Raw genomic sequence first — 27,953 nt, 5'->3', positions numbered from 1 at the left:
GCCAGGGTATAAATATATACTTATAACTTCTGGAATATATAATATAAGGTTATAATGTGACGTCGGTGTCGAGCTTTCAATCCCCCGTCACTTTACAAGGTTACTCTCTGCGCGGTGTATATTTATGAATTTTATTGGTTAGTTTACGTTCATGTTTAATTTTTCATAATTTTTTGTCATACTCGTTAAAATATAAGATTCGATTCCGATAGATGATGAGGCACCTGATGAGTGACACCTGATAGTAAGGTATGAGTTTTCATGAATCAATCGATTTTAGAGAGTGTCTTTTGATGTTATTCATCATATTTTTGAACCAAGAGACACCACAATGATGAAATAACATGTCGTTACAGATTTATTATATTAAAAAGAGGCTCAAAGGTCAATCAAAAAATTCAATCCCGGACTTTTTGAATACGCATTTATATTCATCTTGTATGCATTTCTTATTTCCAAAATCAGAGAGAATTTAATCATTTATAGGTTATAAAACTATTGATTTTTGTGTAGATCATCAAGTTGTATTTTGAGAAAATATCACTGCCCAAATTCTTATATTTTATTATATTCTGGAATTTTTATCTTATTATATTATCATTGATTATGTCTCTTGTAAGACGACATTATGTATATTTATCTGTGAGACGAGTTAATCCTACCGATATTCACAATAAAAAATAATACTCTTAGCATAAAAGTAACAATTCTTCATGGATGACCCAAATAAGATATCCGTCTTACAAAATACGACTGATAAAACTGTCTCACACAAATTTTTGATATTATCATTTTATCGAATAAAATTGAAAAGTGAATTCCGGAAAAAGTGAATAAAAAAAACACAAAAAGGAAAAAAAAAAAACAAACAAACAAACAAACCAACTTCTGCTACGCATCTAAAAATCCGAAGCTTCGTTTTTTTTTTAATTTTTTTTATAATCATAGTTTCCATTTTCCATTATATCTGTCCATCGATCAATCGGGCATTTGCGTTAATGGCAACTCGATACTGGGCGGTTTCTCTCCCTGTTGGGCAGAGCTCATCAGCTTCTTCTCTGTGGAGTCGCCTCCAAGAATCCATCTCTAAACAAGCCTTTGACACCGCTCTGTACAGGGTAATTTCGATTTCATATGCTAAATCACGTATATGTTGTGTGTTAGTTGGCGGATTAGCTTTTAGCGAGCGCGTTTATGCTATGTGATAATTGATTCTCATAGTGAAGCTTTTTTCTTTATTTTCTTTCCCGGTGCGGCTGGCGGGACAGTTCAGCATTCCGAATCTGAGAATTGGGACCCTTGATTCGCTCCTGGCACTCAGCGACGACTTGCTGAAGGTGAGTTTTAGAAACAAGTTATGATATAATTTTGGTGAGAGTTTATTTTTGTTCAATATGAATATTATTTTTAATTTTTGAATTAGGTTTTGATTTCCTGTTCAATTTTGGTTGCAGTCTAACAACTTTATTGAAGGGGTATCGCATAAAATTCGGCGTCAGATCGAGGAGTTGGAGAGGGTATCTGCAGTTGTCAGTAGCTCACTTACCGTGGATGGCGTTCCTGTTGACTCTTATCTCACCAGGCAATGTGTCATATCTGGATTTTTATTTTTACTGAATTTTTAAACATGTGATTAAAGGTCGTGGGTGAAATTTTGGACTTTTTGTAGATTCGTCTGGGATGAGGCAAAGTACCCGACGGTGTCACCGCTTAGGGACATCGTGGATGGAATTCAAGTGCAAATTGCCAAAATTGAGGACGATCTAAAGGTATTATTTTCTTTCCGGGACTGTTTATTGACAAAAAAAATTATTTTCTTGCTTTCATAGATAGGCCAAGTCAAGAATCAAGATGCTTTGGCTTTACTGGTTGAAAACAAAAAATCCTGCCTTTTGAAGTGCTAGTCCATTTCAGCCGAAGTCTTCAAGCTGTCTATCATGTTTACTAGACTGTCTTGTGTTTACCTGTACGGAGATGGCAGTTGCTTAAGGCTAAGGCTATTTGTGGCTTCCTCAGACCGTTAATTTACCATTGAACCATCCATATCTAATGTTTTCCTGGCCAAAGAGGTCTTCCTCATTCATGGCATGTAAATGATTCTGAACAGTTCTACTGTAGTTACTGTTTAAAAATGATGATTAGAACTGCTATATCTTTTAAATAACATCAGTTTTCTTATTTGTTTCTTTTGTTCAAACCTTTAGGTTAATAAATAGTTCTGACTGAAAAACTCTCATTTTTTGCGTTCTAGCCCTTCCATTGGTGTTATAACTATTGTGGGTTTTATGTTTCAGGTTCGTGTTTCTGAGTACAACAATGTGCGGAGCCAACTTAATGCCATCAACAGAAAACAGGCTGGAAGGTGAACGTTTGATCTGGACTTAATCTTGGCTTTTTATTGTGTTAACTTTTGGAGACGGTAAATAAATGCATGCAGTTGAACTGATCCATATAATAATTATTGCAGCTTAGCTGTTCGTGACCTTTCCAATTTGGTGAAGCCGCAGGATATTATTGCTACAGAACACCTGACAACTCTCCTTGCAATTGTTTCTAAGTATTCTCAGAAGGATTGGTTATCAAGCTATGAGACACTGACGACATATGTTGTGAGTACCCTACATACTTGTTTTGCATTACCGCCCTACTCTCAATTCTGCTTTCTGGGATCCCCATTGTGTGTATCAGCCGTGATTTGCATCACATATTGAGATTGAGACATGCCAAGAGAACTTGCATGCCCATACTCAAAAACTATAAATTTACTCCTATTCTTTCTTAACCATTAGTTTGTAGTGTTGTTCTGTTACATGTTTTCCGTAGTTTACTGTGTGCATTATTAGATTCTGTTTTTTGATGGATTTAGTCATTCAATTGCTTTAGGTCCCCAGATCATCCAAGAAGCTACACGAGGACAGTGAATACGTGCTATATACTGTAACATTATTCAGTCGTGATGCTGACAATTTTAGAGCTAAGGCACGCGAAAGAAATTTCCAAGTACGTTTCAGTGTCCTACCACATATTTTAGTTTTTCGCTTCGGAGTGCAGCTCCATGTTTTATACGTATTAACTAGTTCTTGATTCTTGAGGATTTTCTAATAATATGTTTCACTCTTGTGCGATTCAGATTCGGGATTTTGAATGCAATTCAGAGACTCAAGAAACTCGGAAGCAGGAGCTTGAAAAGCTGATGCAAGATCAGGAAACTTTGAAAAGTTCTCTTTTACAGTGGTGCTATACCAGTTATGGAGAGGTATATTCTCCTGCTTTACCCTACAGTTGCTGAAAGTTGGTTATCACTCATTTTTCTCTGCGGTGTTGGCTATTGAGCTGAGCGCAAACTTTTGGTAGTCATTCTTTCATTAAAGCTGATATATGTTGCAGTTGAGGTCACCAAACCATATTACCTGACATCGTACTTTAATGGATGTCAATTTACTCAAAACATACGGAGAAAGAAATAATTTTCACTTGGAAGTGTGCATTGATTTATAAAATAGTCAAATGCAGTCTTTTGGGAACTAAAGCAAACAAATTTTCTGTTTTATTGATGTTGCGACTAATGAAAGCATAAGTTGACTAATTCTCTGCTAATGATCAAGCACTTTCAAAAATCACTTGGTCATGTGTCCATTATATTCAAACACGTGGCCTCTCAGATAGGTGTTTGCAAAGAGAAGTTTTGAAAAATACTCTGGTTAACTATAAGACCTTTTGTATAGGTCATATGTTTACAGGATTCTAGCGAGAAGGTCATAGTTCTAAATGTCCTTCATACAAAACCTTTGGCATGATGTCTAAGAAATTAAAATAAGAAGGAAAAACGGGGCAACATGTTAATCAGCTGTAATGGGTGTATCCAACATAATTTGGAACAGATTTGTTTTGTTATTTCAGAAATTTTAGGATTCAAATTGAAAAGTTAAAAAAAACTTACTTTTCTTTTCTCGTTTCATGTACCTTTTCTCTTCATATTTTCAGCCAACTCTCCACAGGCTTTATATTTGATTCCTAGGTAAGAACACTTCTTTGAATGAGTTATAAAATATTGTGTGTATTTTGGATAGTGATTTGAAAATTTAGACTCATAATATTAAACTATTTATGTGGTGGACTTGTTAGCTTCTTTAATATGGACACTCAAGCACGCAATTTGATTTTTTGAACTGTGTTTTTAAACTTAAAATGTGATTGGGTTGATATAGTTAAATATATTGATGGGTATAATGGTCGTCTTCTTGAATTTTAGTGTGTTTAATTAATAGTGTTGTTAAACCACTCAGTGCGAATAAAATATTTATCTCCGTATTCTAGCCTTGCCTTGTATCATAAATTAATTTTTTTTTCCACCTTGTTGTGTTATCACCTTATCCACGTCTTTACATTATGCGATACATTGTTTTTTCCCACATCGTTACTATGAGTGAGCACAAAGTCAGCTTTGGTTTGATTTTGACTTCTTCCTTATAATAATGTATTAGACTTAAAACTGAGATTGCCTTTATGCGCGACGATATTTCTGCTTGCGGTATAGTGTGTTTTCATGCATGCTCAGGAGTGTGGGCGAAGCAGTGATTGAGCATAGGTTTGGAGGAACAGTGAGACATTGGATTATAACTTTTCAGAATTATGATTCTACTCTTGCATATTCCTATTATATACTGAATGAATTTTTGGGTTGAGTTTTGCAATTGTCAAGACAGCCAATCTCAAATTTCAAAATGTTATCATTGTTGCCAATATTGCAGCAACGACTGAAAAATCAAAATATTGTGTCGTAAGCAGCTCATCATTTACTGCGGGAACGGCAGCAATCAGATTAGATGTGAACAAGCTTCGTACCAACATTATATAGGCCAGCATAACTACTTGAAATCTAATTTTCTTGTTTAGTGTTTTCAGTAAGTTTAGCCCAATGCAATAGATCAGAGTTTTTCCTGTCTTTATGGATTAATGAAAGACATTGATTAAGGACATCTTTCTTTCACCTAAAGTTTCTGTGGTTCTTATTTTTATTTTGTTGAGGGCTCAATTGATTTTATGTTCATTTGATAAATTGTTTTGCTATTTTCTTTATTTACATGCGATTCATCTCTAATGGAGAGATGCCATTCAGTTCTACTGATATTCAATTTTTACTTCTTTTCTTCACACAGCATGCTACTTATGCTTGCTTCAAGTCTCTGCAACCCTAATACATACTCCTCTAATATGCACAGGATACGATAAGTAGTGTGACCCTAGAATGTTGAAATATAACCTTACATCAATGAAACAAAAATATAACCTTATTGGTATTTGGACATTTGGATTTGTTCAAAAATGTTAAGCTTTTATTTCTCGTGCAGGTTTTTAGCTCATGGATGCACTTTTGTGCTGTACGAGTATTTAGTGAAAGTATTCTGCGATATGGTCTGCCTCCATCATTTCTGGTAATGAACTTCGTATACCTATTACCTTAATGTGATTGGATGTACCTCTTTCCTTCTTGGATATTCATCACATAGTTGTTAAGAGTTTCGTTTTGGCCTTCTATGTCAGTCTGTTGTGTTGTCACCGTCATTGAAAAGTGAGAAGAAAGTTCGGTCCATTCTAGAGGCACTGTGCAACAGTTCAAATAGGTACATCAATGGCCTGAAAGCTTTTTCTAGTTTTCACAAGCTTTTTGCCAGTTTTTTTTATTTGAAAGAACTAAGTTTAAAAGCTTGTGACACATGGATTTGGATAATGCATTAAACTTAGAGCATGTTCATGCACATAATGTCAACCTGCCACTATTTGGTATCTGACCTTCAGTTAAATTCAGTATTGGGAAGTACTAAATGTAATTATCAGCGCATGATGTATTTTTGAAGTAGTCTTTGAAGGGACAGATTCAAGGTTCTGCACTTGTTATGACATTGGCATAGTTTATCCCGTTTTTTCTTGTTGACACCAGCATAATCCTTTTTGATTTTCAACTAGTAGACATACAGTGAAGAGACATTACACAATGACACAGAATACACGTGTGTTTCGGTTATAGAGATCTATATCCACGACACAATACCAAGTGGGCCAAAAACGTATTAAGCTCTTCTTTGAATGATAATCATAATTAATGATTGACCCTTTATATTGATAAAATATTTTGGGATAAAAATGGTAGGAAATGCTTCCTGTATGTAAATAAAAATGAAAATCACGCAAAATAAACACCATTATCTTAATCATATCAAATTTGATTATAGAATATACTCTTTAATTTGTGGCATTTTTCTTGTTGAACAAATTATGTTGTGTCCCATCCTATATGCACTTATGGTCTCTGACCTCTTCCAGTTGTTAGCTACAGAGCTTTTATCTGTTATAATTTGTCTTTCATGTGTAATTGCAGCACATTCTGGAAAACTGATGATGACGGAGGGATTGCTGGTTTTTCCAGCGATGCCGATGCACATCCTTACGTCTGTTTTACCATTAATCTTATTTAAGCTGAGGCCTTACCGTGTTTCTCTTGTGCAAATATCTTATGCATAATTTTTGGCCTTCGAAATAAAGGAATACAGTTTCTGCATCTGTGTCATGAATAAATTATCCGCCTCTGTTTCCCCATCTAAGATCCGCTGATTGTATTCTCACTATTCTTTCCTCATACGTTGCCTCTCTGACTTCTATTTCTCTGTATGATATAAGAATATTAATTGTGGAGGATTACTTTCCATTTTTGTTTTTGAATTGTGCTGGACATTGTGACCTTGAATGTACTATTGATAAGAAATCATAGCATATAATCGCGTGTTCTGTTCTTTATTACTTGATTATGTCACTAGCTGTACTTGTTGGTTGGATTAAGCTGTGAAGCCAAAAGTTTCCTGGGTATGAGTTGAAATTGAAACTCCAAAGATAAAAGTATATCACATCACAATAGATACATGGAGAAAATTAAGGTAGATGATACGTTCATTAGTCTTGGGCACGGTTTTGGTGCGAATGTGGAGTGTATCAATTGATTATGTATTTTTTATTTTATTCAACGTTTAATTCAAAATTTATAAAATATTAGAACTGCAAATCATGCTATTACCCATACATGTTATGATATATTATTATATTTATATTATACATTTTTTATCGTTTCATATTTGTATTATAATCGAACTTGTGATTTTAGCAGTTTAAGAAACAAAATTTAGAGATTCAAATTGAGCTTTTCACGAGCTCGAAATTCTTTATCTTGTCACTTTTCACTTTACGAGGATGTGAAATAAAAAATTGAAAACTGACTTTATATCAGAGGTGATATACACTCTTTACACTGTAGACATATGTGGAATGATGGTGAATACGATTCTCTGGCCACCAGTACTCTCGTGAATTCCTTCATCATGTAACTACTAGCTTCGCCAATCCTGAGTAGCAAAGCAAAATCGTCAAAAAAAATGGAGATGTGTCGGTCTCTTTGTGCTGTGAATCTAGATTGATTGAAATCAGAATAATAGATCTATCTTGAGTTTTTAAGGTTCTGAGTACGCATTAATTACTTGATTTATTTATATCAAATTCAATATTTAAATTGTAAAAATCTATTCAATTACAATTATCTGTGCAATTATTGGTCCCAATTCCCAAGGAGCGCAATCAGCGTCACCGGACATACAAATTACTCTCAGCGTCACCGGACCACTTCCAAGTTTCATTGCACACAAAACAACTAAATCCCTACATGCAGACCGTGGTAAGGAAGCAGCTGCAGAGAATACATTCAGGAATCCACACAGTTTCCAGCAAAAATCCCTTGGCTTTCTTGAGAAATAGTCAAAATTTTGTTTGGAATGTATTATTACTTATATGTGAATTACTTTTATAACATCAACTCAATTACATAGTAGCTAGTAAACTGATCAAATAAATTAACTTCGATTCGATCGATGGAATGATCGATCTAGTTATAAATGAGCAAGATCGTTTAAGAACTCCTCGAAACAACGGCAACACATCTAGGTTTCCCATGTGCTACCTGCATCGAGTGGGGGCAATATTACTGATGCAGGCATGATTAGAAGCGTTTTTGGTTATGGAAGTGAATTCATATGAAACGAAGTAGCTCAATTTAATTTGACATGGAGGGAAGAGGGATGGATAGACGATTACATAATTTCGAGTATGTTATTGTTTTTAATATTAGAATTTTAATATAAATATTTTTTAACATATTTTCAAAACTAATTAAAATTTATTCATCTAATAAATAATAGATTTTTTGAACTTTTTCAAACTATTTTTTTTATCTTTAAAAATTTTAAATGACAAAATAATATATAATTTTTATAATATATATCATTTTAATTAATTTTTTTAATAACAGTTTCACTCAATCAAAATAAAGAAAGCACTTCACTTTATCTCAAATGACATAATAGTTTTTAATATATTTTTTATAATAATATTTACTATTTAAACATATTCATTATATTATATCAATAGTTCAAAATAATTATTCAAACACTAATACTTATTAATTTCAATAATTAATTATATAAAATAATATTTCGTGAATCGCACGAGTGAAATACTAGTTTTAATAGAAATTGAGATACTATGTATTGATGATCTAAAGACTTAAGTTCTCTTTGGATAAATATTTAAAAATATTTTTAGTATTTTTTTAATGAAAAACTTAAATAATGTGTTTCTAATATTTTTTTTAAAAAATCTATCCAATTATAATTTTTAAATAACAATTGAGATGTGTTGAAATCAAATCATATTATTTTTAAATTGTAAAAATAATTGTATATAATAATTATCCAAACGCATATTCAAAATTTTTAAAAATATTTGTAAAAAAAATCTTTATAAAAATGTCTTATAAATAATTTTCACATTCATAGGATGATAAATACTTCATAGAATAGAAAAATAAGTTGGATTTATTTGTTATGTAATCGAACATTTGCTTCGTTAATCAATTATTATTTTATTCTTGCAAGTATAATTTGTAACGAAAGTATTTTGAAAAAGAAATATAAGATAAAATATAATTTTATTTACCAAAACAAAACAAAACAAAATAAAAACAAATGGCTCTATTAAACTAGTAGATTTTGTTGATTGTGGCTAATTTTTCATGATAATTATAATTATCGTTTAAATACAATAATAATTAAAAAAGCAGCATATAATAAAGAGTATGTCTCTTATGAGACGGTCTCACGAATCTTTATTGGTGAGACGAGTCAACTCTACCGATATTTACAATAAAAAGTAATACTTTTGCATTGATGACCCAAATAAAAGATCCATATCACAAAATACGACTTATGAGACTATCTCACACAAGTTTTTGTCTATAATAAATTGCTAATTATTGATAACAATAAGCTGTTATGCATTTGTCGTAGCAATTTATTTAAATTAAAAAATTATTTTAGGTTATGTTGTTATTGGGGATCTAACTGTAATTAAACATAATTTGAGTTGCACAATAATAATTGAAATAACTTCAGGTTTGATCAAACACCCTCGTTATAATTAGGTACGTGGAACAAATTTTTTGTAATTTTGACTATTTCAATTTTTAATATTTTTACTATTATTATTACATAAACAAGTAGTAGGTTAATTATAATTTAAACTTTTTTCATTATTTAATTAATTTTTATGAGATTTTTTGAAAATATAATAAACATTTCTCCTTTTTAAAATATTTTGTACACTCTCACAATGGAAGGGAGGTGAATTGCAATTTGTAAAATTAATTTGATTTTTTAATAGTTTATATAATTATAAATGTGCCCCAGTCTTTCCATAACTTTTCTAAACCTCCGCTCTCTCTTGTCCTTCCATTCGATCGTCCTCCGGTGTATTTGCGTTGCCCTAGGCTTCGATTCGGTTTCATTTTGTCGGAAAAATGGAGCACGCTGAAGAAATTGGCGGCGAACATCACGAGAAACATGATGACGATGGAAGACACGATGATGAGGTCAAATTCTTCTTCTTTTTTGTCTTTTGGTTTCCCTATGAAAACGCACTTCGGAATGAGCTTTTGCTTTTACCCCTGGGGATTTCGAGTATACTTAAAGTAGATGAATGTGACCTAGTTTTCGAGTGTTGCCCTCGCTTTAAGTTGGAGTCCAATGAACGATTTACTAGCCGTTCATCTTACATTTCCGAATATACCCAGTTGACGCAATTTTTTCGTTGATCCTTGCGCTATACGTTACATCACAACGTGTTATTTTCTTGAATATAACTGAGGGGAGTCTGAAATGTTGGCTTTTACATTTACATATTTTCTGATTTTGATTTGTTTTTCTATATATTTATATTTGTTGGGAACATTTGGAGAGAGGAAAAACACAATGAGTATGTCTGGTTCCTCTTTTTTTTCCTATAATAATATAATTTGAATGATCATTCTCTTTTTCTGTATGAACTTGAGTTACACAGTGTGGATGTTTCGAGCTGCCCTTCTTTTATTGGATGCCAATGAACCTATTATTGGCATTGATTCTGAATTTATATATTCGAACCATTTGAAACAACTATTCTTATTGATTCAAGTGCAACAAAAGTGATATTTTTATTGTGTTTAATGAATGAACATTTGGAAGTTTCAAATTTTGGGTGGCTTATAGGCTATGAAAATAATTGTTCTATACATAAAACATGATTTAGGAAGCGAATGCTCGTCTTGAGGAATTAAAGAAGTCAATTGAAGCAAAAATGGCTCTGCGACAGAGTAATTTGAAACCTGAAAGACCTGGTTAGTATTTTCCTTTCGGACAGACTAGTTTACTTCGTTGAATTTTATAGCTTCAAGAGTTGTAGAGTTTACTTATGAGTTATGATATCTTCTTCGATGGCCTTTAGGCATTTCATATGCTAAGTCGTTCTATTTGCTAAATAGAGTATATTTTTCTAAGGCTGCCTCGTTGAAACCTTTTGTGGCGTACACACTATTAATTATATAAAAATGATCAGAAAATTTTCCACAAACTAACGGAAAACATTAATGCTATCAAACTCATGTTTTGAACTCTGCCTTTGGAGTATATGTTCCCTTGTGATGGAATCAAAGCTCTTAGGATCAGATATCTAGACCATAAACTGCACTGATGCTGGAGCCAATGTTAGCATCCTCGGCTTGCTTAAAAGTGTTGAAATGGAATAGATAGCCGTGCGCATGGTTAAACAAATTGGAATATGACATGATTTTGACTGTGTAAGTGGTGTTCGGCAAGTTGTATCTGTTGACTCTCCCTTTCTCTCTCCCTCTTCCTTAAGCATACTGTTGGAAATAATTTAGTCTTTATAAGCATATGATATTAAGGGTGATTCAAGATCATTCCTGTTTTGCTTATGCAATGCATGTGATACAGGACTGAATTCTTGTATAACTCTGATGAGCTGATGGAGATGACTGTCGTGATTAATAGTGTGGTAACGTGAAATTGTAAAAACAAGTTATTATAATGAAAATTTATTATCTTTCTCAAATGAACAGGTAATCAATTGGTCAACTGCAGCAATTTGTTTTATCAATTTACTATAATCTTGTCAGTGTCTAAAATTAATTGCTTACTCTTTCTGAGATATTTGATTATTGTTCACGTGTTGATTTCGATTCGGCAAGTGTAGATTGGGAATAATTTTCTCGAGGGTGAATTGGCCTTTTCATTTCTTCTTAGCTTATAGTTATGATTCGGTTTTTCTAAGATTTTTTCATTTGAAAAGAATAGATTGTTTGTTATTTAAGTATTCTTGCTTTCACGTAAATTTTATACTCAGGGTGACTAGATTTCAGCATCTAATCACTGAAAGCAAGAAGAGTACGGTTTTATTGACTTCTCTACATAATGAAACATTGAGATTGAAGAAAGTTATGAAATTTCTCTTTTATCACAGAAATAAATGTTTATACGCGTTAAGTGTTGTTAAGAATTGGTTCTATTGTATCATTTTGTCTTGACGATTTGTACTTCTTTGATCATGGTTCAACGAAAGCTTTATTTACTTTTATCCTTACTATAAGTGGGTTTCCACTAGGATACATCTTCATGCTCAAATATATCATAGAACTTGGTCAATACTTGTAGAACATTGTAATGCTGATATCTGTTGATTATTTTAAGATGTGATGTCTCTTGATAGAAGCATTAATTTGGCTATATTTTCTCGTACAGACTCAGGTTTTCTCAGGACATTGGATTCTAGTATCAAACGCAACACAGCTGTTATTAAGAAATTAAAGCAGATCAATGAAGAGCAGCGAGAAGGTTTAATAGATGAGTTACGTGGTGTTAATTTGAGCAAATTTGTCAGCGAAGCAGTAACTGCTATTTGTGATGCAAAGCTTAAAGCTGCAGACATACAGCCTGCTGTACAGGTAGCTGGTGATTTTGGTACATTTATTTTACTTCAGTGTTTGTATTTTCTTCTTTTAAATCGAACAATTACAGAAATCTTGTATCCATATGGACAGTATGGGTGTCAAATACCTCACTAGTGCATAGTTATTTTATCTTAGTTGATGGTTCTAGTTTCTCTTTCACCGTTCAAAATGATTTTATGATTGATCCATTACAAGGTCTTCATGTTAGGTGTACGATGAGAATTGTCCAATTCTTGGTTTTGCGAGAAAAAAAGCTTCTTGTACAATCTTATAGAATGGGAAACTTATTTAATTATTCACTAGTCAATCATCTCTGGCTGATGTGAATTAGATATCATTATTCTAATCAAATGACTGTTTTCTTTAGCGTGGGATATTTATTTGACCACTAGTCTCTGTTTGATCTTGTAAAGTCATTGATGGAGATGATCAACTATTTCAATAAGGGAGAATGATAACCTAGATAACAGGTGTCTTATCCTTTTAATTTGGGAAAATATCATTCACTGCTTTTGAATGTTCATCTCTGTTCTCGCATAAGGGGAAAGGCTTGGGCTCATGGAACCTTTTAGTTCTTGTATGGATTTACTCAGGAAGCTTGTGGTTTGGTTGGTTTGCTTTCCTTGTACCATTTTCCAACTCCGAAAATGAAACCAGATATTATCCTCTTATTTTTATTTTATTTCCCAAAAATATATTTGACTCATTTCACCTCTGTATATAATGGTTGCTTTAAATTTAATATTATTCATTTTTAAAATTTTTATGATATTATATTATTTTCTAATGTGTTATATATCAGTTTAAAATTTTCTACCAACTAAAAAAAATTAAATAAATAAACACATTCTATTATAACATGACGTTTATAGTAAATGATTTTAGGCATATTAGAATAGTTATTTGTACGAGATGAAAGAAGCTTTATTCTAGATGATATCCTGTCCCCTTTGGCCTGTGAGTTTTACTCTGCTGAATGCTACACAAAAGAACTCAATTTAGCTACATAGATAAGATTTTAATTTGTATTCATAGCATGTTTGTAATAGCAGGTTGCATTGGGATCGAAAATTGTATCTGAAATACTTTGTGCTTAGAAATATATGAAATTCATCAGATTGATCCAAACAACATTGTAATCACTAGCCTATCTGCACTGTGGTAAAATATTACGTCAATTACTAGCATTGGCACACTTTAATATGTTTTTAAACATGGGTTTGTACAATATCAATACATTGCAGAAGTTTTCTTGACAATATTTTTATGGCTCCAGATCTGTTCTTTACTTCATCAAAGGTACACAGATTTTGCACCTTCTTTAGTTCAAGGTCTCACTAAAGTTTTTGCGCCGGGAAAGTCTGTCGAGGATTTAGATACAGACAAAAATTCAAGGTCTATGAAGAAGCGGAGTACTCTAAAACTTCTATTGGAACTTTACTTTGTTGGAGTTATAGAAGATTGTAGCGTCTTCATAAATATCATTAAGGATCTCACTAGCACTGAGCATTTGAAGGATCGTGATGCAACCCAGACAAATTTGTCTCTTCTCGGTAGTTTTGCACGGCAGGGAAGATTTCTGCTTGGGCTTCCACTAACTGGATTTGATATTCTGGAAGAGGTACACCACTCATAAGATGTTTCAGATTCATAAATTGAATCATTATTTGAAATGTATTCTGCTGTGCTGATGTCTCTGGTTAATTGTCCTTTCAATTGATGCATGTGGCTCCACCTGGTTGAGTGTTCATAATCCACTACCCAATTAATTGTGTGACTGAAATGTTCTGTTCTGTTCTGTAACCTTTCTATTACATACACTTAGCAACTATTTTAATGTGATTGTAATTCAATTATAGAAGTTGTCCAGAATTCTTACCTCTTTTGATAGATGGTGTTACGGAGGTCTGGGTTGATTTTTTTAACCCCTTTTTCCTGAGAATTACAGTGAATGTTGTGATTTATCTTCAAACTTCTAATTTCTTTGGGTTGCGAGCTTAAGAGATTAAAGTTCTCATTAGTGGATGTTCTTAGTATCACGCATCTAAATCTACTCGCTCTGAGTCGGGATTCAAAATGTTTATGTGTGTGTCATGTCACAAGATATTGGTTTTACATAAAGTTTCAAATCTCAAATATGATAGTTGACCAGGATGATTGACTATTGTTTCAAAAAGGTAAATAGTGCTCAATGCATACTGGGGAAGTAATTGGATGAGTCTGTGTGCTTATTTTGGAATTTGATGCATATAAGTTTGAAACTTTATATTTGATTTACTTAATTTTTTAGTGACGGAGACAATATTTTCCACAGTTTTTCAAGGAACTTAATGTTACGGCTGATCAGAAGAAATTCTTTAGGAAGATTTTTCACACTTACTATGATGCTTCTGTGGAACTTCTCCTGTCCGAACATGCTGTAAGGAGTTTTACGCCTTTTGGTGGTGAACTTAGAATTAAATTTGGTCGTGAAATGTAATGGATCATCCTTTCAATTCCTGAATGGCAGTTACTTCGCCAAATGGAGCATGAGAATGCGAAGATTTTGAATGCTAAAGGTGAACTGAACGAGGAACATGCTTCATCTTATGAAAGACTCCGTAAATCATATGACCATCTAAGTCGTGGCATATCATCGTAAGTTACTTGTCCTAGACTTGTTCATCGAGGTATTTATGCAGCATCTGCAATGATTCTCATTTTTGTGCATTTGATTTCGTACTTTATTTTTTTAAGCCATGTTTTCAGTTGTTTCTGTAGTTTTCAACCACCTCACCCATGGATCCACTGGATTAAATGTTTATTATATATTTTTATGTAGTTTAGCTGAAGCGCTTGATATGCAACCTCCCGTGATGCCAGAGGATGGTCATACAACCAGAGTCACATCTGGGGAGGAAGTTCTATCGCCTGTTTCCAGTAAAGATTCCTCTGCTCTTGAAGCCCTTTGGGATGATGAAGATACTAAAGCGTTCTACGAATGCCTACCAGATCTTAGGTGGTTGTTTCTAAGTTGAATAAATACTCTTCTAATGAATTTATGAGGGCTAATATTACGGGTGGTTTTTTTCCTCCAGAGCATTTGTTCCTGCTGTCTTGCTTGGAGAGTCAGAACCAAAGTTGAATGAGCAATCCCCAAAGGCTCAAGAACTACCAACAGTAAGAAAGTTACCTTGCTTTTGCAACTCCAACAAACATATTCTTGGTTGAAAATAATTTTCTATATTGTTTGTGAAGGTTTGCGTTCCAATTGTGTAATAGCTCTTTGAACAATACAGACTGCTTGAAATTAGAAAATATAGGTGCAGTTCTGATCTCAAGGATCAAAAAAAGTTATTTGTAGTATTTTGTGAAGATTTGCGTTCTAGTTGAAGATTAGTTATTTGCACAATACAAACTGCTTGAAAGATACAATTTTATGTATGTCTTGGCTGTCAAAGGATAAATTCATTACATGTTGTGGTCACTGGAACATTATCTGTCAACATGGGTTGTAGCTATGATTATAAGATGCTTCTTGAGTTAAATATGAATGCAGCTATTTGTGTTTTCATTTCTTTGTGATCTTATGGTACTTGTAATTCCATCTGGTAACATAGATCAATTTTTTGTAGGATTTGGCTTCTGAATCAGAAAAGGATCAGATATCTACACTGGAAAATCCAGAGGTTTCTTCTGAATCTGAAGCTTTAGCAGATGATAAAGAGGGCAAGGAAAAGGATAAACAAGATAAGGACACAGAGAAGGGCAAAGAACCCGAAAAAGAGAAAGGAAAAGAGAAGGATTCTGAAAGACGAGGAGAAAACGAAAAGGACAAAGTTAAAGGTCTTGATGGAACAAATCTGGAAGCTTTGCTACATAGGCTCCCAAGTTGTGTGAGCCGTGATCTGATTGATCAGTTGACTGTAATCTTCATCTCACTCTCTCACGCCTCATGGAGGATTTTCTTACTTTAAGGCACATTTATGTCAAAATGATATCTCGTTGGCCTCTCACTATCGTTTCAGGTTGAGTTTTGCTATTTAAATTCAAAATCCAGTAGGAAAAAGCTCGTGAGGGCTTTGTTTAATGTCCCAAGGACGTCTTTGGAGCTCTTGCCGTACTATTCGCGCATGGTTGCTACACTTTCTACTTGCATGAAGGATGTCTCTTCCATCCTTTTACAATTGTTGGAGGAAGAATTTAACTCTTTGACAAATAAGAAGGTCCATATAATCAATATATCAACCTGATGCATTGGTTTTGAACATTATTCTTATACCTTTGATCGCAATGCAGGATCAAATGAATATCGAAACAAAGATCAGGAACATTAGATTTATTGGAGAACTTTGCAAGTTCAAAATTGCCCCAGCTGGAATGGTTTTTAGTTGTCTAAAGGTAATGGTGAGACAAGCATTATGAATATGGTGTCGAAATTTTTGGGACTTTCTTAAGATTCTCGCAGTCTGTAACTCACACCAAACTGAAAGGAATTCACGCCACCACATACAGTCATACACTAAATTGGTTTATTCGTCAATCGTTCCCAAATCCCTTGTACCTATGTATTGGTGTGACTCTTGTCTTTTGTTTGTTTATTGTTAATATATCTCTGTTCTTGTACTGGAATTTATTAAACTCAATGAAATTCCTCTTCATGCTTGGCTAGTTATCTTTGTTTTCAAATAAAACTGAGGCTGAAAACTGTTCTCTTCTGTACTAGCTGACTGTTTCTGCTGACCTCAGGCTTGTTTGGACGATTTCACTCACCACAACGTCGATGTTGCTTGCAATCTGCTTGAGACATGTGGTCGCTTTCTCTATCGGTCACCAGAGACCACAATGCGGATGTCAAACATGTTAGAGATACTAATGCGCTTGAAAAATGTCAAAAACTTGGATCCCCGTCAGAGTACTTTGGTGGAAAATGCTTATTATTTGTGCAAACCACCTGAAAGATCTGCACGAATCTCAAAAGTCCGTCCTCCTTTGCATCAGGTATATTTAATCTATAAATATCTTAGGATTTTCCACATTATATGACCGGACAGTGGGTTTTTTACCTCGTATGTGATGTATTTTGCAGTATATCAGGAAGCTTCTTTTCTCAGATCTTGACAAGTTTTCAATTGAGAACGTTCTAAGACAGTTACGTAAGCTGCCTTGGAGTGAATGTGAAGAATATCTTTTGAAGTGTTTTTTGAAGGTTCACAAGGGAAAATATAGCCAGATTCATTTGATTGCATCACTTACTGCTGGTCTGAGTCGATATCATGAAGATTTTGCTGTTTCTGTCGTTGACGAGGTTTGTTCTTTGGTGCCGCCTTTTGTTTTGGAAAGTTTGTATGAATGCAATGGCATCTCTTGTATTTAATGTGGAATGATAACTTTGTTGCAGAGATTTCAGTTGGTAGGAATTATAATAAACTATGCTGTTTCTATTTTGCATTCAGGTTTTGGAGGAAATCAGGCTAGGGTTGGAGTTGAATGACTATGGAATGCAGCAAAAACGTGTTGCATTTATGCGGTTCTTGGGCGAACTGTACAACTATGAACTTGTAGATTCATCTGTTATTTTTGATACGCTCTATCTTACTCTTGATTTTGGGCATGGAACTATGGAGGTATGGTTGCGGAGTTTTGGAATTGTCAGTCTCCCATGTCTTTTTTACGCTTGGTGCATCTATATTTCCTTTTGTTACAGGTTTAGTTCTTCTTTGATTCCTGTCACAGACATTACAAAATTTCTGTCCATTTTCTGATCAAAGGCCTATTTTGCTATAAGCATTTGTTTGTTATTTGGTCTCTGACCCAACTCACTAATCATTACACAGTTGGTTAGATTTCTTACAGCATAAAACTAGGAAGGTTTAATAAAAATGCAATTGATAGTGTCTTGGATTTGATTCAGCAAAAATCTAGATTAACATGTCACAACTTTTTTCTTCACATGTACACTTATATTTACTCGACTATTATGTAAGTGGAACATTTCAGAGTGTTGGAGAGTGAAATCTGTGGGCATGAAGTTCTTTTGCTGCCATATCTCTCCTTTGAATGTGGAAATATTTATAATCCGATGTTCTTCCCTATAGCTAATATTGCTTGTGAGTATGTTCAAAATCTAATATTGAACATGATTTATGTTTTATTGCATTTCAATAATTCAGTTTTTCATGGTTAACTAACATTGTCCCTCTACAGATGTATTAGATTGGATTTTAACTTTATCTGATGAGAGGCTTTATTGTTATGATACCAGCAAGATATACTTGATCCTCCAGAGGACTGCTTTCGTATAAGAATAATTATCACGCTTCTCCAGACATGTGGGCATTATTTTGATAGAGGTTCATCGAAAAGAAAGCTTGATCGGTTCTTGATTCATTTTCAACGATACATATTGAGCAAAGGTTCCATTCCCCTGGATATTGAGTTTGACCTGCAGGTCTGTATCCTGACATTATTACTTTTCTGGCTATATCTTCATTTTGACAATGTGAGATATCATGTCAACCAGAATAGTTGCATTTCTCAGATTGCCATGCGGGACTTGTATGATAGAAACACAAACTATGGAAATGCAAAAGGTCTGGGAATACCTTTTTTTAATCATAGACCCGAGAGCACGTCTAATACTTCCTCCCTCCCTCTATTGGCCCCTGGGTTACATATTTATGTGATTTACTATTGGGGCCACTGTTGTATGGATTATTCCCGATGTGCATACGATAATATTTAATGTGAAACTGGTTCTAGTTTAATCTTTCTTTTTAGAGAATTTTTCTGATGTTACTGAAGCACACAAGTTAGAAATGTTAGTCCTCTTTACCTTTCTTTCATTCCTTATTTATCATCTCACTTTATAAATTGAGAATTTTTCAGGATATGTTTGCTGATTTGCGCCCAAAGATGACTCGACACTCATCGTTGGAGGAGGTTAATAACGCTCTAATTGAACTTGAAGAGCATGAACATAGAGTTTCATCAGAGAAGGCTCGGAATGAGAAGTATTCAGACTCACAAAAACCTCATAGCAGGACGAGTTCTAGTTCTTTATCCACGAATGGTCAAAATCTTGTTAATGGCACCGAGGAAAATGATGATTTGTACCAAGAAATTGTTGGGGAGACGGATAGCGATTCTGGGAGCGACACTGTCGAGCATGTTGATCATGATGATGAAGAATCCGATGGAGAAAATCAAGATGACGGTTGTGAAAGTGAGGATGATTACGAGGAAGTAGGCGATCCTGCTTCAGATGAAGATGATGAGGTACATGTCAGGCAGAAGGTGGCAGTGGTAGACCCTCAGGAGGTGGCTGATTTTGATCAAGAACTGCGGGCTTTAATGCAGGTACTGTTTCAAACTAGTGTTTTTTAACTCTCAATTATGCATTCCCAGTAGTGTTAGTAACAATGCAAACGAGATGAAGCTTTAAAAGTTCTACCCACTTGTTCACTAGTGTATATGCATAAATGAACAATAGGCGCATCCCATCTCTAAAAGTTACGTATTGGATGTGAGCAGGAAAGCTTGGATTCGAGAAAGTTGGAAATGCGTTCTCGCCCAGCGATAAACATGATGTTGCCAATGAATGTGTTTGAGGGTTCCACTAGGGAACACCACGGGAGAGGAATCGAAGGAGAAAGTGGCGAGACGACTGATGAAGGAACTGGAGAAACTAAGGAGGTGCGGGTGAAAGTTCTCGTGAAGCGTGGGAACAAGCAACAGACAAAACAAATGTATATTCCCCATGATTGCTCCTTGGTTCAGGGTACCAAACAGAAAGAGGCAGCTGAGCTTGAAGAAAAACAAGACATTAAACGGCTCGTTTTAGAATACAATGATAGAGAAGAAGAGGAACTCCATGGAGGGACACAACCACAAAGTTGGACTCAAAGTGGAGGCAGAGTTGTGAACCGAGGCAATATGTTGGATGGACAAAATAGGACTTCTGGGCCAAGGCATCGACATTTGTATCATTCAGGTGCTGGCATTTACTATGGCAGAAGAAGGTAATTACTGTAATTTCATCACGTTCAAACATCGCAGAAGGAGCTGATGTTTTTGCTCCAGTTACCCTTTGCCTGTGTATGGATTAAAATCTGGCACCCATGGATCACCATCTTTTGTTAGCTTCCCAACCAGTGGGGAGATAACAACAATCTTTTGCTGGCTCGTTAGCTGGTGGGAAGATTCAAAATCAAAGCTTGAAAAGGTTGCTTCTGGATGTGTTAATATGGTTTGTGCAAGAGTAATTTACAGGTACTTGCCCTTCTGATGTTTGCAGTTAGATATTAGCTTTGGCCTGGGTTTGTATGAATCGGTATAGTTTGTCCGTATACGATTCTAATATAATGTATTAATCCCTTGTTCGGAGGCTACACGGACTCCAGGTACATATCAATAATATTATCTGCCTCTCGCTTAGTGTTTGTGTAATCGACCTCTAGCTGCTGAAATAAGTTCCTTGCGTTCTCTGACCAATTTCACGTTATAAATGTCTTTTCTTCGAAGGAATTTTATGCCACATCAAGTACAACCAACAATGTAGAAATGTTTAGAAAATCCCATTAGTTTTTATGATGTTAAGCTTGTTTGGTGCAAAAACATCTTTTCTCTAGCATGTGCAACGTGCACATTACGTATACAGTTCAAAAAGAGAGCGATTGCATAAATAGAAAATTCATCAAAAATTAAAGGGTATCATCATTCAATTAATCGAACTTCAGGGAACATTGTAAAATGGTACACCACAACACGTCAATGTTGCGAAGAAACCAGTCCTTTTCAGATTACATGCAGGTAAATTTTCAGGTTCAAAAAACTCCATTAAATTCAAGAATCTCAACTCTATAACCGTAAACGTCCCTGTTTGCACGTTAGTCCTGCAACAAACGAGCCTTGCTACGGAAGCTAGTGTTTCTGCTACACAATTAAATCAAAACTATCCGGATCTCAACGCTAACGGTGTAGCTGATACCAAGAAATCGTCCCCTTCACCGATCTCTTTTACTCTAGGTATTGCAACGGCTCAGATTCAAAAGACTCCAAGTAATGTGGCAAAGGCAAAAACTAAAAACAAAGCCCCGCCAATGAATCCAACCTGATCCAGTCACAATGGTTAATAGCATGTAAAAAATATCACCAATTTTTTAAGACGATTTTTTTTTTACCAATTTTTCAGAAATGTAGCGGGATAGGAACGCCCCTCCAACTATTGCAACTAAAGTTGCCAGCAAGTGTCCTGCAATGGCTCCACTTGCCACGCCCCATGGAGACTACATTTGAGAAAATATTATTGGTATAATGAGTTTTGGGGAGCACAACATAGTAAAACTTCAACTGATAGTTTAAGAAGCTTATACCTGAGCTGCACCGAGGGCTATTGTAGCTAACATCGAACGGTCTCCCCATTCCTACAAGCAAGACGCAATGCAATCAGTCAAAATTTCCATTTACTTTTGTCAATAGGAGAAAATATATTTAAAGGTGACAGAGTAAGAACTTTAAAGCAGCGTATTAGATTAATATTGCAGTAAAAGCAACTAAACATGAATTCAAAGTGGGAACATATAAGAAGGTTTTAGCACATTTTAGAGGCGCCTGTGAGGAACTTAGATAAGACACAAATAGCATATACGAAGAAGTTTGCAACTAAGGCGTGCAAAGACTTGAAATTAACCTTTCTTTCTCTGTTTTTCTTTTTCAAATTTAGCATTGTTTTGATAAAATTGAAATTTCAGTCTTGCAAATTCCTTCAATGAACGGAGGTAGAGTTGTTTTGGCACCAATACACGCATAACCAGAGTCGGAAAATAATGAATTAAAAATGAACCATCTCAAACATTTGAATGGTTTACATTGATTTCAACTTTTAAGAAAGTTGATATCCTTTGGGAAAAATAACTATATATTCACTGTCACGGTAAATATTTGATTGGTAAAAAGAAGTGCTTACAGCAAAGAATATAAGGCTAAAAGACTTCCACAGAACCTCAAGCGGATTTGAAAGACGATTCGACGCCTGCATACATGTCGAAAGGTAGAAGATGTTCACGGAAACTCAAATAGAAGCAAAAAAATTGTTCCAATTCAGGAGAATCACCTTTTCCTTAACAAGTTCTTCAGCTTCGGCAAATTCATCAGATTCTTTGTTGCCTTGATCACCAGTTTTGGCTACTGTGGATGGAAGGTCCCATGCATGTTTAATTGATTTAAGACCAAAGAACATCAGTAGGGCTACTGCAGCATATTCTCCAATTGGCAAGGCTGTTCATGTAATAACTAATTATCAGTAGCCATTTCTGCAAGAAGTATAGGATGGTAGACAAAAGAGATTTTCATGTCGGTGAGTGATCTAGCTCAGTTTCAAGTTATAATTGATGCAAATTTAGTTAAATATCTAGCAATTGTCACATTTCAATTTTCATTTGTAGGAGCAAGAAATTTACACCAGCAAATGGAACGATTGAGTTGCAAAGATGAGAAAACAAATGGAAAAGACACCGGACAAGTTTGGCAGAGAACATGCTGTAGTTCAGATTGCAAATGAGAGGAATGAACAAAAAATTGGAGTTTGACGCCGAACTGCACCACGGACATTAAGAAAATTAAATATCCCCAAGAATTTCTTAAAACTAATATTATCTTTGATAACTAGAGTCCTTTTTATTGAGCTTACACCATCAACAAATTTGTGCATTCACAAGTTTTTAAATCTTTTCCATCGATAAGAAAATTCAGGCTTTCCACGTTTTACTTGCTTGGTTGCTCCTTCATAAATCCCTCAATCACGCTATATTTATGCTGGCAACATTTTACACACTGATACCTTTAATTTTGCCAGAGGTTAGGCACAATCCTCCTCCACATATATCCTTTGATATGTGTGTTGGGGGAGGGAGTGTATGTGTAAGAGCTACTGCTTACTTGTTTGAAATTGAGCGGGCACCGAGTGAAATATCCGACCAATTATGACAGATAGGATAGTCATAAGTGATAGAGCACCCATTGATCCCAAGAGGACCTGTCCACAGTTAATAGAAGTAAGAACAATTCTCTGTCAAATTCTATCATAAAAACTAATGATTCAAAGAAAATAATGTACATGCATGAAGTTCTGTGGATTTAGAACGCTACTACTCCATGAGCCAATTCACATAAAGATTAACCCTGTTTAAGTGCTCCATATGGGTGAGGTGAACTTAATTATCAAAACTACAGTTTTCAATATCACAGAACCACAAATAACTCATTAAATTATACTCAGCGGCACAGAAATTGAGGAGGGAAGATGACATTCAAAATATGGGACACTTGATTTTCTTTTTCATTTCTTTTTTGCTTTCAACAGCTTTTGCATTGAGCAGTACGATCATGCATTCAAGCAATTATCTTCCTGCATTGACTGGTTACTTCTATATGTTTGGAGACACTAATACATCAGCTTATTCACAAATATGTGTGATCCCTTTCTAGTCTTTGACCCCATCAAAGCAAATGATTGAACTGAGTTGTCTCCTCTTTATTGAGAGATGAAGCTAAGTTCAAGATTTCTGAGCCAACTTCTGAAACTTATTTTTACACCATCAATTTTCAAGGTACATGCTAGCAGCACAAAACACTTCCATTATATGCAAGCAAAAACAAACCATAATTCAGATTCAAGACTAGCTCATGCATATGGGAATTGAGTAAAAGTGCATAATTCATACTTGCAGATGCATAATGAAGATTGAGACAAACAAAAAAGGGTAAGCACAGGGCAAAAGAGATCAAGAGGACTTCACACCAGAATTTTCTCATACTGCATGGCCAAGAGTGCAGCAATAAAAAAAGTCTGCAAAATCAAATGTTAAATTTTGAGTGGAGCGATATCTGTCAGAAGTAGTTGAATACTTGAATTAACATAACAAAAGAAGATATAAGAAATAACTGTATACTTTAACCTAAAACACTTGACTAATCTCCAAATTTATCAGAAACCTTAAATTCAAGGTGGAGTCGGAATTTTAATGAGGGGGATAAATTTACTAAATCTTAGAGACCAAAACTTTTGATTTTAGAAAAGTTCCACTAAAATTTGAAGAATTTTCATCTCGGGTGAAGGACACGGTGTCTCCCCTCACCTCTGCTTATGCTTCTTAGAAATACATAATATTTCAAATGACTCAGAAGCACAAGTTTGTAATAATGAAACAATCGAAGCTGACACAGTATAGAGACGATATCACAGACACCGCATGAATTTCCCTATACAAACATATTATAAATTTTGTGTGTCGCGTTCTATATCCATGAACATTAGGTACTATTTTTTCTACGCCATAATTCACCACAAGCATGAAGAGAATGCATTTTGTATTTTATTGAAGCTAATGTACCTGATAGTTTGCCTAAACGAAAAAGAAAATTAAAAGCAGCTGAATATGGGCTAATTTTGCTTTTAGTTAATGAACTTTCTACTTATTTCTGTTCTATGCTAGCATACGTTCAGTAATATGTACATATGAAACTTACTTCAAATTTCGCTGTGTTTTACCTTGTCTCCTATCTCAGAAACAAATATCAAAGAAAATGCAGCAGTGAATCCTGATTTTGCGATTGCTGGCAATATTGATGAAGGCCCTCTCCCAAAGGCAATCAGTAAAAATACCAAACCGCACACAAAAAGAACAAGAGCAATTGAGATAGGATAAGGGATTCGATCAGGAGATGCCTCACTGCCATTCATGAAAAGTTAATTATATTAGACAAGACAAGGACAGAATTACTGTTGGATCATCCTTAACAAATACACGTGCACGTGCCGATTTGTAAGAAGAAAAAAATTGACATAAGAAACAGGGTTTTACTGACACTAAGATATGTATATTTATTTTTTATACATGAATCTCAATTAAAAATAATTACTCTCTGGATTGTTAACTTTCATTTTTGATTCAGCTTATGAAGTAGTTAAAGTGGGTAATGTCATAAGAATGTCCGATTTTGCATCAATGAGTGATTATTATTATTAATACAAAATGAGCTTGTATATGAGAATGAGTAAAAACAAGGAAAAAGCCAGATACTTCACTCCCCAGCAATCCATAACACATCTAGTATAATTGGCGAAGAGACTATTTTTCAGAAGAATGAGTCTTTCAAGATTTTATTCGACCATGCCATCAATTTCGCAAGACTTTTTCCTACAAATAATCTCAGCGCTAACTGAATATTATTAAAGAAAAAACACCCAAAGATCACAAACATTTTAGATGAAGGATTAATGTGAGCTCCGCCACTGGAGAAACTTTCTTTGCGGTGTTCTTGATTTTCTTCATAGCCTCCAGATCCAGTTCCGACATTTAATGAATTAGCCTTGATTGTTCTGCTCCCCACACATAACTGCGGTGCCTCCCTATAACATACTGTGAAAAGGTTGCCATCACCGCCAGATTGAAATGTGACACTCTCATTGACAAAAAGGCTACTTGCCCATCTTGACCAAAAGTTTAAATCATTCAGAAAGTATTAGTGATACTAATGTCTGAAGAAAGTGTCTGATAAACATGAACACACCAAGTCACGACCTTGAAATATAATTATTGGATCTAGAGAATCATCCACAAAAACTAAAAACACTAAATAAAATACTCGTGAGCACATGATTCTTGAGGCTTAATAATCCTTAGGAACTGGTGTTTTCAGTACAATGTTAAAGCAGAAATCTATTCAGCGTTCTTGAAGAGAATTTATCACAGGCATCAGTACCAAGGACTTAAAAACATGAACTGAAATGTCAAAAGAAACACGTTTAGAGTTAGATAATTTTGTGAAGGGAAAACAGAGCAGGATTTGAGAGTACTTGGACCATACTTGTTGATATCCATGGTGGAAACTAAATCATAATATGGATTGCCACAATCAAGGTCAGACATCCAATCTACCGCAAAAAGTTACCAAATCAGCTAAACACCAGAATATCAAGAGAAAATCTATTTAAATTATATTACGTGCATTTTACAATGCGAGAAAGAATGAATACAACGACGGCTTTCCCTCGTCAAGATTAATTCACTTTCTATAAGCACGTTCCATCTGCAATGTACCTCGACACCACCATCCCTACTGCAATTTTAAATTTTAGCAGCCCAATTTCAATAAATATGAGGAAAAGCACACAAGAATTCATAAAGATCGGTCCACTCATTACCTAAGCAGGATAGATAAAGAACAAATAAAAGATTCAATCTTTAAGCTGAATAAGAACAGTCAGACTTAAAATAGTTGAAAGAACTCACATGAAGATGAAGATTGAGCAAATTTTTTGGCGATCAATGAAGGCGGGAAGGGTGGTGAATTAATGTAAGCAAATTTAGGACTGAGCTCGTTCTTGCTCACATTTCTTGATGCTACAAAAACCCGGGGTACCTGAAACGCCAAAAGCTGCATTTTTTTTCCTGGGACAGTATTTTTTATGTCAAATAATCTTGAATGCCATCAATTCTTGTACTGATATCTTTTCTGAATTGTTACAAATGGAAGAAGAGCAGAGGATTGGAATTGTTGAGAAGATATAGAGTGGCCTTGTGTGCGTGTGGTGTCTTGTATTTCAGATATATTTATTTCTGAATAATTCGTGTTTTGTAATATTAAAATATTAATAAATAAAGCGACGATTCAGTCTTTCCTTTCCTTCTCTATATTTTGTTTTAGCATGATTCAGCCATTTCTTTTTCGGCGTGATTCAGCCAAATTTAACAACGGGAAGATATCATTTTCAGTTCATAAATTATATCATTTGGTTTTCCAGAAATATCTTTGCCTAGTTCCCGAGGAATGTTGATTTTAGGTGGTATTTGGTGGAGTCCGTAACACTAAATATTTAATAATAAAATTTATTAATCTGCTGTTACAATTAATGAAAAACTAAATTATTATCGGTAGTATCTTTCTTTTATTTAGATATATTAATTATTGAATACCATAAAATTGTAATTTGTTATATTATCTCAAGTCTAATTAATCAATATTATTTATTAAATATTATTTAATATTATACTCGAATATTTTATTAATCAAGATATTATTTATCCACATAAATCCAATAAGCTAACTAAACATACCATTATTGTCTTAAATCTGTATCTAATTATCCACATTTATTCTTATATATAGTCATGTGTTGGTGTTGATACTTCAATAAAGCATTCACGATATCTATAATTTGAAGATGACAATACTCAAAAGTAATGTTAGAAAATTTTAAGTCGAGGCAAGAGAGATTTTTTTATCATTAAGACAAATTTGCACAACATTTGGTGTATACGGGATATGACAATTATCTCCTAAAATACAACGATTTCCAACTTTTGATAATAGTATTACAGATCATCTCTTCTAGAAATTAGATTTAAATTATCTAAGCATCTCTATTTAATTTTATTATTCTGGAGGGACGAGTTTTTCAATTCATACGGGTGTTTTTTGGTCCATAAAACACTAAAAACCCATCATAAGATACAATTAAGATAAATAGGTATCTAAAAAACTCGAAACTGAATATCCATGTATTTTTTTTTGAACTAGTTTGTCGAGATAA

General features: G+C 34.3%; 3 protein-coding genes across 3 annotated transcripts; 2 read left to right on the top strand and 1 right to left on the bottom strand.

The window, feature by feature from the left end:
* The first annotated feature begins 930 nt into the window (after window positions 1–930).
* On the top strand, window positions 931–6,820 carry LOC140834997 (V-type proton ATPase subunit C-like). Its single transcript, XM_073200261.1, has 11 exons — window positions 931–1,118; window positions 1,269–1,337; window positions 1,455–1,582; window positions 1,670–1,769; window positions 2,295–2,362; window positions 2,468–2,609; window positions 2,884–3,000; window positions 3,131–3,256; window positions 5,352–5,435; window positions 5,545–5,624; window positions 6,380–6,820. Exons 1-11 carry the CDS (start codon window positions 999–1,001, stop codon window positions 6,474–6,476), a joined length of 1,131 nt encoding a protein of 376 aa, XP_073056362.1. The 5' UTR covers window positions 931–998; the 3' UTR covers window positions 6,477–6,820.
* A 2,966-nt stretch (window positions 6,821–9,786) lies between these two features.
* LOC140834996 (regulator of nonsense transcripts UPF2) lies at window positions 9,787–20,880 on the top strand. Its single transcript, XM_073200260.1, has 17 exons — window positions 9,787–9,967; window positions 10,663–10,750; window positions 12,171–12,373; window positions 13,656–14,000; window positions 14,694–14,798; window positions 14,889–15,016; window positions 15,201–15,377; window positions 15,457–15,538; window positions 15,994–16,284; window positions 16,387–16,584; window positions 16,658–16,759; window positions 17,108–17,359; window positions 17,448–17,666; window positions 17,815–17,985; window positions 18,624–18,809; window positions 19,247–19,717; window positions 19,892–20,880. Exons 1-17 carry the CDS (start codon window positions 9,896–9,898, stop codon window positions 20,381–20,383), a joined length of 3,582 nt encoding a protein of 1,193 aa, XP_073056361.1. The 5' UTR covers window positions 9,787–9,895; the 3' UTR covers window positions 20,384–20,880.
* A 169-nt stretch (window positions 20,881–21,049) lies between these two features.
* LOC140834995 (protein PAM71-homolog, chloroplastic-like) lies at window positions 21,050–26,965 on the bottom strand. The gene is made up of 10 exons (XM_073200259.1): window positions 26,653–26,965; window positions 25,620–25,779; window positions 24,909–25,089; window positions 24,159–24,206; window positions 23,297–23,393; window positions 22,473–22,636; window positions 22,326–22,391; window positions 21,733–21,783; window positions 21,541–21,645; window positions 21,050–21,470 (listed from the first exon to the last, which is right to left on the bottom strand). Exons 1-10 carry the CDS (start codon window positions 26,801–26,803, stop codon window positions 21,405–21,407), a joined length of 1,089 nt encoding a protein of 362 aa, XP_073056360.1. The 5' UTR covers window positions 26,804–26,965; the 3' UTR covers window positions 21,050–21,404.
* Between the last annotated feature and the right edge of the window lie 988 nt (window positions 26,966–27,953).

Source organism: Primulina eburnea, chromosome 6 (genome assembly GCF_022965805.1).
Source record: "Primulina eburnea isolate SZY01 chromosome 6, ASM2296580v1, whole genome shotgun sequence".
NCBI classification, from domain to species: domain Eukaryota; kingdom Viridiplantae; phylum Streptophyta; class Magnoliopsida; order Lamiales; family Gesneriaceae; genus Primulina; species Primulina eburnea.
Note: the sequence above shows the minus strand (reverse complement) of the source record. Positions and strands in the feature narration are given on the sequence as shown.